The following is a 14,256-nucleotide window of genomic DNA, read 5'->3' on the forward strand; positions in this document are numbered from 1 at the left end:
AGTATTTTTTTATTATTGTTTAAATGAAATGCAGCCTGTGTTTTGTCACTTTTACTGACTGGTTGTTTACTGGGATATATCTGTTATTTGACAGAAACCAGAGTAATACAGTTAATTTGTCTCCCTCTGCTGACGGGGAATGAAATAGCAGGTATCAGAAATAACAAGAGAATCACCACCACAAGTTAATAAACACCGTCCAGTCCCAACAACAACAAGGATTTATCATTCTTTACTCATCTGGAGTATTTTAGCTCAGGATCTGTATCGAACACACACACACACACACATACACACACAGCCTCAGGGCACATGCCAGTGATGCCATCCTCTGCAGAACATGCAGAATGAGACAGAACAGACCTGAGGCAGCTGCAGCGAAGCAACCAGCCTGCGAGACCCAACATGTCTGACCTGCACCGGCTCCTTCCTGCAGCTCTCACCGCCTCGGGGGGGGGGGGGGGGGTAATACAGAAACTCCATGTAAAAGAAGCTGACAATTAGTGCAGGAGTCTCCTTCTTGTTCAAGCAGCAGGGACAGTTGGCATTAAAACATTTCAGGCCTGAACACACACACACATACACACACAGAGACACACACACCAGCAGCAGCAGCTCACCTCTGTGTTATGACAACACCAGCTTGGATTAAGTCTTCATAGGGAGAGTTAAATATTGCAGGAAACGTGCCCGCTGGCTCTTATCTGAACCTGGGGGACAGTCCCTTCCGGCCCTGAGGATCATGGGAAGGTGGACGAGGCTTTAGAGAGAGGACAGCGGCTCGGAGACACATGAGCATGAGGAGGTTTTTCAGAGCTCAGCGGGACGAGGACTTCAGTCAGATCCAGTATCTGACGGCCAAGTGCACGCGCCTGGCTCACGACAAAGGTACGTCAGGAAGTCACACACTGTTTATCTACCATCGTACTGTCCTATCTACATTTACTTTCATATCTGTGTACTATTATGGTTTTACAGTCAGATGGACCCACGTTCATAGTTTTTATTCTGGTGTTTTCATGTAGTTCTTTACGTTTTGCACTTCTTAGAGAGGATCATGTACTGCAGTATTTTAATCTGCTTACCTCTGTGTTACTTGCCACTGTGGTTTGTACACTCAGTTTATTAGGAACACCCAGCTGAAACTATACTGCACTCTGAACAGTACTCTGCACTAAATGAAAGTGAAGTACTCATAATGGAGGTTGTAGTTTGTTGTGTTGTTGGTTTGTATTTGTGTTACAGTGACTTTGTAAATAACAGAAACACCTTTTGTGCAACTTCCACTGACAGAATCGACTTTAAACAGACTGAGCAACAGCAGGATTTAATTCTGTTGTTATTTAACCTGCGTTTCTTTAATTTTCCTGGAGGTAGTTTAATGATTAATTAAGAAAAGCACAAAACTCAGTTACACTTTCAAAATGACTGATGATTATCTAAAGAGACAAGGTTATAAAAACCCACGATTTGTAATATACAGTTTATTGTGATCTTGTGTCGTATCTAAAAGTGACCTCACTGCTATTAACTAGATATTTGAACGTGTTAATTTTTAAAATTAGTTTCATGATCCACTTATATTAAAAAGCAGAAGTACTAATATGTTGAACAGTAAACTTGACTTGGTTCAAAGGTCTTGACTTGAATCAGTAAAACACTGTGTGTGTGTGTGTGTGTGTGTGTGTGTTTGTGTGTGTGTGTGTGTGTGTACTTACTGCTTTAATAAAACAAGGCTTCAAAGGAATCTAAAACAGAATGATTCCATGGAAAGTGACAATAACCTTTTATAACATCACCACGGTAAACAATCTGAGGAACGAGATGTCAGGGGTCAGTTTAATAAAAGAATAACTTCCCGTCTCTGACTGTTGAACGATATGTTCTAGAGGCGTCAAGAGCTGAGACCAGAAAGTGTCTTAAATCATTGCAGAAATCGTGACGGGAAGATTCATCAGCATCTGTCTGTACAACCCCTATAGAAGTATTTGATTAGTAGTGTTGTGGAATAATTTGAGCTTAAATAATTTGCCCAAAAATAAGCTTAACATAAAATAAACAAAACTAAAGTGGTGAGCTTCTCAAAAACATAATATTTTCTACCTGTTACTCAAGTGTAAAGCAGATCTTCTGTGGTTGTTGTCCCTCCTGACTCGGGTGTGTTGTTCCGTGCGGCTGCAGGAATCCTGGACCGGGAGCTCCTGGTGTCCAGAGAGAGGGAGAGGAGGCTGCAGAGCGATCTGGAGGCTGCGACGGCTCGACTCTTCCACCAGGAGCAGCTGAACGTGGAGCTGAGAATGAGACAGGACCAGCTCAGTGGCAGAATCCACCAGCAGCAGGTGAGATGAGGAGCTGCTCTGTGGACAGAACCTCACAGATCCACAAGCTCTGTGGCAACTTCACAAGTCAGAGGAACTCTCTTAATGTTTAAGTCCAGAGACATTAACAATAGTCTGGATTGATCCCTATATCAGGTTTGAACTTTGTACAAATGCATGAAGCTAAAAACATCACAGACTCAATGGAAAAACAAGAATTAAATGATATATTGCGATTCACTCATAGTGCAGCATTTATATGAATACGAGTCTAAACAATGTGGTTTTTTTTCAGAGCCAATGCAGACAGTTGAAACAAAAATAAATCAGAAATCAGTCAGTAAATGTACGTTTTATAAAGAATTAAAAGAAATACGTAACTTCTATCTTCTAAGTATCTTGTTTTAACCCTCGTTCTAACATCTTAATCCTATATTCCATCACTCCTGTGAAGCTCGGGGTTCGGTGAACACGTTTCCAGCCTCAACAACACGTGATGTGTCTGTGAAAGGCTCAAATCAACCAACCGATTCATTGTTCAGGCTCTTAAAATAATTAAACTAGAAGTTCCACAATTTAAAACTGGAGTTAAACAGGCTGGTTTGTATAAACTGGGTTCAGACGCCAGTCAGAGTATTTTACTTTAATCGATATCAAAATGTTTCCCAACAACAACATTAAACTCTAATTCCTCCTCTAACGCCGCTGCAGCGATTAGACTCTTGTTGGGAAACACTCACCTGAAGCCCAGAGCAACACAGAGCCATTAGTTTTACTTGTGTCATTTAACCTTGTGGTGTTTAACCTCATTACAGTCCTGTAATTTAAATGCACACGGCCAATGGGCCACCGATGCCACAATTACAGTCATTACAGTGGAACCGGGGGCGAGCAGTAAATGCCAGTGTTAACATTCGGTAAATGCCGAGGTTCTGGCAGCGGTCACCAGGACTTTTTCAGTTTTTTTTGTTGGGTTGCTCCACACAAGTTGTTTAGGTGCGAGCAGTTTGACTAAAGAGCAACTTGTTCTGGTCTCTCAGGCGGTTTCATTTGAATGCTTTTTAGACAAATATTTCACAGGACAAACGAGGAGAAAAATAAAAATCTGCTTATTTTTATGCAGCTGAAACATGTTGCATGTTTAGTTTTGTCCTTCCAGATCGGGAAGCCCTTGATTCTGGGACTTTACGAGTATTTTCAGCTCTTCTCCAAACTGCTGTGGTGTTTGTTAGCGACTCGCTCACTTTCCCCCCAGAGATTGGATTTGGTTTCAGGTTCGGGCTTGTCACAAACACTTTGACCCACATCAAGATTTGCCTGAGCAAGATAATAATGCTTTTATCGGCACGTTTAAGATAATGATGCACGGTTGGTATTGTGCCATTTATGTTTGCGTGCTAGCTGCAGTGAGGACATTGCTCCATTGGAATAACAGAGTTCTGCAGGGAAAGGTGAACTAGAAGGAATGCAAAGCTATAAAGTGGCTCATGGAAACAAGTGCAAGCATGAAGTCGTCATAAAAACAGATCAGATATAAGAAGATGCTGCAGAAAGTATGAACGTTTGTAGAGATGTGTGCAGACCAGGATCTGTGTAGTATCACTGTGTCTCTGTCGTGCAGGACCTGGTGCTCTTTCTGCAGCAGCGTGTGGTCCTCCTGGTGGAGGAGAGCTGCCGGGACGTGGAGCTGCTGCGGCAGGTCGGCTCTGACCTGCTGTGTCTGCAGAGCTCCGAGGTGAAGCTGGGGGGCCTGGTGGAGGAGCTCAACAGGGAGGCTCAGCACAAGGCTGCGGTGGCGGAGGGTCTCCGGGCGGATCTGCACGGAGAGGCCCGGCGCAGGGCTGCACTGACGGAGGGCCTCCAGGCGGAGCTGCACAGGTAAGACCACAGCATAGAACAAGGTCCTGGAGATGGAGAATTAAATAATCCACATGTTGCATCTTATAAACACAACAATTAAGAGTTTTATCAAATGATATGATCTTATCCTTTCATGGAAAATGTGATCGGACTATAATTTGACCCACACACATTTTATTTTAGAGTCTTTTTATGATAATTCTCTACTGCTGCTGTTCAATGTGAACACATTCCTCCATGTTTCCCTCGGATATTAAACAAAATGTAAAATGAACAGTGACATTAAAGATAAGGCCGCAGACTGAGAATATAAGCATCCAAGTTATTATAACAATAAGAAAACCTTGCTTGATGACAATCGACAGTAACCTTGAGCCAAGTGAAGCTGAGACAACGTTCAGCTCAACAACTGAATAAAAACCCAGAGTCTGATCTGGGGTCAGAAGAAACTGCGTCGGCTGCGGAGGGAACAGAAGTTGGCTCAGTGTCAGAGTCTGTCATCACATGATGGTGATTCAGCGTCACAGCAGCCGAGCAGCCAGAAGAAGAAAGAGAAAAGTCGAGAAACATCCAATACTTTAATGCAACCTTCAAAATAAATCTCACTTTCTTCTCCTGTGGGGTCTGGAGATAAAACTTCAGATTAAAGGACACGTCTGGGGAAGAAGCAGCTGTTTCTGGTTAAGATCGATCCAGGAAGCAAACAGATGCAGTGACAGCTTCAAATTCTCCATATTATTTATCCATTTGACCAATTACTGTTTGTGTTAATAGTGAAAAAGTGGAGTTTCCTCTGCAGACAGTGTAACAGAATAACAGATTATATTTAAAAGCTGTGTATCGCTTTATTAACCTGAATGACTTTTGTGTGAAGCAGCTTCTTTCCCTCGTCCCGACTCCGTCCACACGTGAGATCTGTGTCTTTCTGTCCTGAACAGTAAGACGCTGGAGCTGGAGGAGCAGCGAGACGTCAACACGACTCTGAGAGAGGAGCTGGAGGATCGGAGCAGGGCTCATCAGAAGGAGGTGAGGGAAGCACGAGTGCTTCTTCAGTTGGTTTTCTTAACTAAATATTGATATTGATTGATTTCAAGATTTTAAAGTGATCATGATGTCTGTCAGTGGAAGAACTTGTGGAAGAACAAGCAGTGTGGATAGTTTCAGTGGTGGGAGAGAGGTGGTTTTTTTTATTTAACCTTGCAGTGGTTGAAGAAGTACTTTAAAAGTACAAGTACATAGAAACGATTTGCCTTTATTCTCTAAAGGTACTTGCTTTTAAATATATATATCACACCTTAATATATTAAAAAAAAAGAAACGTGAAGACGTAACGCAAGGCTTTGTAAAAATGAAGAAAGTGGAAAGAACAGATATTTGCTGAAATATGTACTATAGAATGAAAGAAAGAAAGAAAGAGTGAACGAATGACAGAGAGGGGGGGTGGATGGATGGACTTTACAAAGTATTAGAATAGATAAAAAAAAAATTATATAATAATATATTAATAAAAATAATGTATTTAAATGCAGTTTCACAGCTGTCACTTTTCACAAATCACAAAAAACAACCGTATTCAACAAACAGGAATAAATAGATTAAATTAAATTCTATGAGACAGCTGTGATGTGCTGTTTGTCCAGCAGGTGTCAGGATCCGACTCTCCTCCTCCTCTTCCTCCTCCCAGTCACAGTCTTAATGGTTTTAAAAGGAGTCTTTCTCCTCGTCAGCTCCTCCTGAGATGATGCAGCTGCTCCTCTCAGCTCCAGTAATGGATCAACACTGTCCACGCCGCCTCAGCCTCATTCTGGTCAACGTGGCCGAGGGCCAGTGAAGCACAGTGAATAACAGCCACCGCTGGACTTTGAATAATTACCTTCATGAAACATAAAACCTCAAGGTTCAAATTTACTCACCGGAGCCAAATTTAAAAAATCTACAAGCGCCCCAGAGAGCTCACTAATTCAGATTGTGCTGGCGCCGGGTTCGAGTGAGTGTGTGTTGGCTCCGGGCATCAGTGAGACATTCCTCTGTACCTGTCAGGACTTTCTTCTCCTTCTAATTCACACTTGGCTTCAGAGGCCTCACTCCCTCACCGGCCTCTGCTTCAACCGCTCCATCAGACAGCAGAACGATCCAGCTCCACAATTATCTCCTCGGTGAGAGTCCAAGAGAACAAGAACCAGCCGAGCGACACAGAGAGAAACCTAATGAGAACATTTGTATGTGCTGGAGCGTGAGTGTGAATGATTGTGAGAAGTTCTGGGAGTCGGAGATGAAGTCCGACTCCTCTGCGTTTGCTCGTCGGAGGTTTAGATTTCTGACGTGTGCAGAACATTTCACCTCCTGCTTCTTCCTGTTGTCACCTCCTGGTTGTGGAGGAGATAAAGTGACGCTGACCTGCTCATTCACAGGTCGGGGAGCTGCAGCAGGAGAACGAGGGAAGTCTGAGGAAACTGCAGGAGACAGCCGAGCAGTTCGAGTGGCTGTGTGAGCAGCAGCGGTCCTGGATGAGTTGTGTCAAGAGGTTTGTACTCCCCCCCCCCCCATCACAACAAGAGCCTGAGCACAGGGCATCTTCTCTTCATGATGAACACAACATGAAGAACATCACTTATTGATTTGTATTTGGAAGCAGGGGCGAAGGAAAGACTCAAATATTTTACCTAAGTATAAAAGTCCAAATAGACAAATGTACTCATGAAAAAGTAAAAGCACCACAAAAGTAAGTAAGTACTTGCTTTTAAATATACAGGTGGTTCTTCACCTCTGATGCTGCAGGATTATTTCTCCTCTAATTATTCATCTGTCTTAAAATGATAAAACATGCAATGGTTTGTAAAAATCTCGTGGATTAGAAAGTACAAATATTTGCAGATTTACGTGGTGGAGTGAAAGTAATAGAATATTAATCTAAGTAAAGTATTGATACAGGAAGAAAGTACTGAAGTAGAGTGATGAAGTAAATGTACTTTGTTACATCCCACGACTGAGATCAGATAAAACTGTATTCATCCCTCACCGGGGAAATTCACATTTACAGCAGCAGAATGAGGAAGACACAATAAAAAGCAAATAGAATTAAAAGTACAGTAAATTATCTTCTCACTGGCCTGAACTGTGAGACAGTGGTTTGGTAAACGTTGATATCAGGCAGCATTGTGCAAATATGTGAAAATGAAACATTAAGTGATGAATTGTCAAATAATTTGATTAACTTAAAGTATATTCAATTAAAACTGTTGTGATAAGATGAAAACAAAACCATGTTTCACCATTTTTCACATTTTAGAGTTTATCATTCATCCTTCACAACACAAAGTAAACAGTTATCTTTTAAGGAAAGTGGCCTTGAGGCTGAAAGTGACTGAACAAAAGATAAGTTTGATGAAAAAGCTTCTAAATGAAAAATGGAGGCGTTGAAAATGCATGTGAATTGAAAAATGGAATAACATGGTGTCATTTGATTTTATAAACTTCTTACAATTTTATTTTAAACTGTATCTGGTCTGATAATCTACTGGGCTGTGTTTCCAATTTCATCATCCACAAAACCTTTGGATTAATCAAATCACTTGATAATTCATTTTTCACTTCATGTGCAATTTCACCACCTCCATCAGTTTTATCAGTTTATTCAAGTTGTTTTACCCTTCATATGAATCTAGAACAATAAGTGAACTGAACAGAGTTTCTGCTGAAAAGATAATGTGCTATTTTTTACTATTCTTAATTCTGTTCACGTTCGATACTCGTGTTTTTTATGGGTCACGAGTTTTATGTTCACGTAAGCAGAAGAAGTTTTTTGCTCAAACGACCTATTTTAAATCTCACCAGTAAATATCAGAATTCCCCTCTGCACAGTCGCTGCAGTAAATACTTCTTTGAAGGCCGATCTAATAAAAGACCTTTCTCAGATTCAATGTGATCAGATTTTATTTCCCCGCTTCCCTTGTAGTTCAATCAGCTGTATTTCATCGCTCACTGTTTACAGTCTGAACGCTGCTGTTGTACTTTGTGCATCAGGAACATCTGAGGTCATCGCTCGGTGAGTCGGAGCTTTGAAGGTGCATTAAGAGAAGTGTGTGTGTGTCTGTGTGTGTGTGTGTTTGTGTTGGTTACAGGTTCAAACAGTCTCTGATGGAGGAGAGAGACGCTCTCCTGCAGCAGGTCAACAAGCTGCAGAAGAAAATAAAGAAACTGACCTCGAGGTCACGCGGTGTCCGTCCCACACGGAGCCTGCGCTGCCCCCTACAGGACACCGTGAGCTGCGAGGGGTAAGACACAACAGCAGGTCACACACTGGCAAACACTGGCTTCCTTAGGCTCCACCCCCTCTTTCCAGGAGTCGGACCCGGAGAATCTCCTGGTCCCTTCTTCATTATGTGAAACACAAACTCAGGAACATGTCCAGACACACGAGCGCTAACGTCTCTTTTCTCTTGAAGCAGTGTCACATCGTGGGACGCAGACGAGGGGACGGACCTGGAGTCCCCGGGGGAGAAGTCACACACGTTGTACGAGGAGCTCTTCAACCAGGTAGCATTTTAATGTCTCCACTCAACAAGTGTCTGAAGAGTGGTTTCATCACTTCTGTTTCCTCTCTGCAGCATGAAGCTTATTTAAAACCTCTCGGCCCCAGTTCAGTCTCGGGGGGTGAAATATTAACGATTCATCAGAGAGTTCATCTCCGTAGCCGTCAGTGCATCTTTGATGATTGTGTCTAAGTGGGTGTTTTCTTTCAGCTGCAGGCTCTTTAAAGGAAAGAGGATCTGAGGTGGATGTACGCTCACTTAAAAACTCTTTGGCAAACAAATATGGAGCCATAACAAATTCTGATTTCTTCACATCTCTCACATGTGAAGTAGGACTGTGGTTATTTCCATTAGTTAATAATCTCCCTGTTATTTTCTTGTTTAGTCTATGAAATGAGGAGAATCTCCCAACAGCTCAAGGAGCTGAGACTAATAGATTCAACGTACGACAATATACGACAAAGGGAAAGCAACAAGGTGATTCTATGACCTGTGGCTTGTTCCATTATCAGGATGTTTGAATGGAAGATGGAACAAAATACAATTGAATTATATATATATATATAAATATATTCATACATACATCCACACATACACAAAATACTTTAGCGAACAGCTGTGGTAAAAAGATGTGTGTGAAGATTTTGCTTGAATCGATGGCTCAGTTGAACCCAGTCCACCCAATTGGTCAGACTAAATGTTTGAGGCTTGGCTGGACCGTGGTCTGTTATTTTGTTTAAAGTCCAAAGATCTGAATAAAAAGCAGAATGTGTGAAAGTGTCTTAAAACTGTGGCAAAATCACCAAATAACTGTTTCTGGAATCAGACCAAGTGAATAAACGATGACATCCTTTGACTAAAAGGTTCAGAAGAGAGACTGAAAGTAAATCCAGAAGAAAACCTCTGTTCTTGCTGCAGGAAGCAACTTTTAGGTTCACAGGGACATTAGAAACAAACATATGAACTTTTACACTCAAGTGAAAATTGGTTTAATTCAACCTGGTCCTTACATAATCAGAAAATCAAGTTATTCATCCGTTAAAACATTAAATAACTAAACATGATAAATGGATAAACATGATGTATTTTCCGGGTTCACGAAGAGCTCAGTTTTCTAACCTGATCTTTGTCATGTTGCCAATTTGTGTGATGAAGATCCAGGAGGGTCCAAAAGTCTTGTTCAGCCCGGGAGCTTTAATCCACCGAGGAAGAACCTCTCATCTTAAATGAACAGGAACTTTAAAGACGAATACACTGGAAAACCTAAACACGTGCCCTGTGGAACCCCAGCAGAGATCTATATTAAACCAACCTCTTGGTTTTTTAGGGGAGATGGTTTAACCCGGTTCAGTCTGTTAAACTTTTGGACCAGAGACAAGTGCAACTCAAATTCATAACCCAGAGAGAATGATCTGAGGAGGACTGCCAGCCCCCTGTGGACTCATAGAGCTGCCAGAACATTTATACAAATGAAACTTCACGGGCACTGGGGTCTAATCAGGGTTTTATATTTTCTTCTGTCCATCTGCTGTAAAGAGTTAGAGGGCTCTGAGGAACTTTGGATTGCAGAGCCACATTGCAGAGCCACAAAATAGGATTTGTTATGGCTCCATATTTGTTTGCCCCCCCCCCACAGAAACCTCCTTTAGGAAGCCTTTCGAAGACCCTGACAGGATCCCAAAGGCTTCATCCTCCTGGAGGAAAGGTGTGAGAGCTCCCACGTCGTCAGAGTGACACGCTCAGTGTTTCTGTTCAAGAGGAAGCCTGACAGACGGAACACAGGGCTAACAGTGGTGTGTGAGTGAGCGCCTGCCAGTCCCCAGGGGAGCTGTTGTGCTTCCAGAGACTTGATGCTTTCTGCACCAGAGTCCCATCAGGCCCCTCCTCTGTCTGTCTGTCTGTCTGTCTGTCTCTGTCTCTCTGTCTGTCTGTCTGATGGCTTCGTCCCAACCCTTCCTCCGACTCCTCCAGGGCAGCAGAGAGAGGACTAACCCCGACTGGAGGGAGGTGGCTGCCAATAGCCCCTGTGTTTCGTTCCCCTCACCTCTCACAGAATCTGCTCTGCATTTTTCTTGGGATAATTATTCTGATTGAGTGCAGATGATGCAGAGTTTTCTCTCTCTCTCTGTTTTTTCTTTTGAGCTGAGAGAGGGAGGACATTCAGCTGGAGGAGCAGGGCCTGCCGGAGACATGAAGGAAACAGCCGTGATGAAACACATTAGTGGCTCCGACAGGATTTACACAAACGGCAAACTCACAGCGTGTAGATAGAAGATTGGTTCTGAGACGAGAGAAATAAAAACCACACACAACCGAATCGTACTGAAACCATTCGGTGATTCGCAGATCGAATCACGTTTGTGCAGCTTCCATCACAACTGGGTTGAATCTGGTTGGAAAGTTGGATGATTTTATAACTTGAACTTGTTTCAGCTACATGTTGGTCTGGTGCTACGTGCTCACACATATTAGGGAGGAAGAACTGGACCTGGTGCATGAATAGCAATGATTTATTTATCTAAATATCAAACTCTGAGCCCATCGGTGGATATCTGGGCCGAGACTCGAGTCTCCAGTTCATGGACACTGTTTACAGAACGTTTCTCTACACAAAACACAATCTGTGATAATGTCCGCAGGTGTTTTACGTCTAGACACATTTTTGGCTCATCTCTATTAACAAATATCTTCATATGAAAACATTAAACAGCTGATAGAGCTAACGAAAGGTAAAACATCATCATCGAGGGCCCGTGATTGGTTGAGCAAGCGTATCACCAAGATATTGAATAATATAACTAATACACATTCTACTCTATAACTTATCATCTGTGTATTAAAATGCATGAACATCAGCTGTTTTCTCTCACTTTATATTTATCGTCTTTGGTCAACTTCCCTCTCTCTTTCTGTGTCTGTCCTCAGGAAGGAAGTCCGATCAACGGACACCAGAAACCTCCGTGAGGACTCGAGCCTGGAACCTTCTGGGTTTCCTCTTCCCAACTCCTCAGGAGATAACCACTGGATGTTTGCGTGTGTGGTTTTGCGATGTACAACACTTCCCATCATTGTGTGAGAATAAAGAAAAACATTCACTTTGTCTTCCACGATTGTTCACCTGTCTTGAAAAGCCTCGGCGTCTTGATTTACGTGTGAACCAACCAGCGTCCTTCCCTCTGCTGTGACACGTGCACATCACGTGCGCTGTGCGGGCACATGTTCCAGTAATTGTGCTTTATTCAGAACCTTGTAATCACCAGCGCTAACGAGAGTGAAAACACCTGAGAATGTTGCTTTGTGTTGTTGTTTTGTTGTTTTGCCAGCGAGGGGGGGGGGGGCAGCTGCTGCACAGAGGGAACAGCACACATGTTGTTTTGACCAACATGAAGCTCCACTGTTTGTTACATCTCAGCTCTGAGCTTCACAACCTTTCACTTTTATCCACCGGCGTTTCCTCGCTGAGACAACGCGAGGTGATTAACGCTGATGATGACGAGGCGCAGGCTTCGTCACGTGTGAAACATGTGATGAACACGTGTTGCAAAGGAAACAGGGGTTTACAGACACAGCTAATGGGACAGGAAGCATTTTGTCACATTATAAACTCGTCTTTGTGCATGTTCACACGTTTTAAATAAAGATATTATTATCACAAGTGAAGCCAAAGTGTCTTGATCGCCCTCTGGTGGTTGGCTGCAGTTATTACTCAATGTTAGCAGATACACTAATGTATGTTGTAAGACTTAAGTATTCATTTCTGGTTTTAATTGGTTATTTGATGATATATAAACTGAGTCAAACATCATAACAGACAGCTGAGACTTGGTTGTGATTGGTCGAGAGCGTGCATCAGCAGGACCTTGATACTGTGGCTCCTCCCCCTCAGACTCTGGCTCCAAATGACGTCATCGGCACAAGATGGCAGCGTTCGTATCCAGGATATTTTTTCTATATTACTTATGTAATGCAAAATAATAAATAGACCCATTTGCCTCATCACCTTTGTATTATTGTCGTAGGTTAATTTTCCCATGTTCCCTCGTCTTCGTCACTGCAGTGCACATGTAATGATGAACAGATTCAAACTGTGGCTTTTGACAAAGTGAAAACATGTTTTTAGAAACTCTTATAAATGAATTAAGTCCGAAAACTGAAATCTCATATTAGCAAACATTCAGAACTCATAATCCAGGTCTTGGTTGAAGCCAGTTTGGCAGCACGTTCTGTTTTTCTGTTTTTATTATTAACAAATATTAAATTATTTCATAGTTACGAGTATGTTTCGCATCAGTTTGTGGATTCTCTCTCCAGAAAGGTATAAAAACCCTTTCATTTTCCTTCACTTTTGGCAACAATAACATAATAAATGTGTAATAAATGAGTCTCACGTCTTTATCAAGGTTAAGACAAGGTTGTAGGTTTTGTTAAATGTCGTGAAGTCAAATCAGAGGTTGAGTCAAGTTGATTTTTTGAGTTTCAGTTGCCTGAACCCAATAACATGAGGTATGTGGGATTCAATCCTCAGCCAGGGATGCATTAGATTAGATTATATTTCAAAATGACAATAAACCCATTGAGAAAAATGAGATTAAATGAAAATCACTAGTTTTCTAGTCTTGATGACCACTTCACCCAGTCACACACATATTCATACAGTGCATGTAGGCACAGCCTTCATGCACTGTATGAATATGTGTGTGACTGGTGGAGTCAGGGATCGAGCCGCAGACCTTCTGGTTAGTGGACGACCGGCTCTCCAAAGTGCCACAAAATCCTCTCAACCTTTTCCATGAAAGTTTGTGGAGGGCTAGAACATGAACTAAGGAGCGTTTTTTTTTCCTTCCCTTTCTGCAGTGAGGTATGCGTCTGGAAGTGAGTTGAGTTTCATACTTATGTCCTGTAATAAAACATTTAAAACCGAAAATCTTTCCAAACACGGGGTTGTGGTCTAATTTGTGTGAGTTAAAGGGTCTTGAAGAGCAAACGCCTGAGAACCAGTGACCTAGAGAGATGTGTTGCAGGGATAAGATCAAATGAAGCAATAATACAGCTTCAGCTCTCAGGTGTAGTTTTAATAAATGTTGCATCTATAAAACTCGGACACTATATCTGAGTTATGGTCTGAGCATCAACGCCACAGGAACAGAAGACGTGTGTCTGTATCTGAGGCCTGTGTGATACTTAAAGGTCTCAAACTGGACTTGATGGTCTGGAGGTGACCCGGCTCGACCCGGTGCTACGTCGTCTCATCGTAAAGATTCGGGCGCCAGATCTGCAGCAGCACCGAGGGACACCGGTGGCACCAGCAGCCGTCTGCCCCCCCCCCCCCCCCCCCTCGGCCGCCGAGCGCCAACAGACTCGTGACCGGCAGAGGTGGAACCAGATGTTAACTACGTGTGGCAGCTGGAAACAGGTCGCGTTTGCACACAATAAATGCTGCCGCACGCTGCCACGCAGAACCAGACTCAGACATTATGGGTGTTATTAATAGAACAATTATAGGCAGAGCAAGAATAGCATGTTTATGTCCGAGCGTGGTCACAGCC

General features: G+C 42.6%; 1 protein-coding gene across 2 annotated transcripts; it reads left to right on the top strand.

The window, feature by feature from the left end:
• The first annotated feature begins 552 nt into the window (after nucleotides 1-552).
• Nucleotides 553-12,706, top strand: LOC133959412 (GRIP and coiled-coil domain-containing protein 2). Of its 2 annotated transcripts, none has more exons than XM_062394592.1 (8): nucleotides 553-888; nucleotides 2,182-2,339; nucleotides 3,940-4,196; nucleotides 5,117-5,204; nucleotides 6,590-6,702; nucleotides 8,300-8,452; nucleotides 8,624-8,714; nucleotides 11,636-12,706. In XM_062394592.1, the coding sequence occupies exons 1-8, from the start codon at nucleotides 792-794 to the stop codon at nucleotides 11,672-11,674; spliced, it is 996 nt and encodes a 331-aa protein (XP_062250576.1). In that variant the 5' UTR covers nucleotides 553-791; the 3' UTR covers nucleotides 11,675-12,706. The 2 variants fall into 2 exon arrangements, with proteins under 2 accessions (XP_062250576.1, XP_062250577.1); XM_062394593.1 differs by having other exon boundaries at nucleotides 8,627-8,714.
• The last annotated feature ends 1,550 nt before the right edge of the window (nucleotides 12,707-14,256 follow it).

Source organism: Platichthys flesus, chromosome 8, assembly GCF_949316205.1.
Source record: "Platichthys flesus chromosome 8, fPlaFle2.1, whole genome shotgun sequence".
NCBI classification, from domain to species: Eukaryota; Metazoa; Chordata; class Actinopteri; order Pleuronectiformes; family Pleuronectidae; genus Platichthys; species Platichthys flesus.

Bases quoted from the DNA above. Each gene is read 5' to 3' on its own strand.
- LOC133959412 (XM_062394592.1), top strand. From the start codon at position 792: ATGAGCATGAGGAGGTTTTTCAGAGCTCAGCGGGACGAGGACTTCAGT. The intron at 2,340-3,939 runs GTGAGATGAGGA...TCTGTCGTGCAG, and splicing joins GCAGAATCCACCAGCAGCAG to GACCTGGTGCTCTTTCTGCA. The intron at 4,197-5,116 runs GTAAGACCACAG...TGTCCTGAACAG, and splicing joins CTCCAGGCGGAGCTGCACAG to TAAGACGCTGGAGCTGGAGG.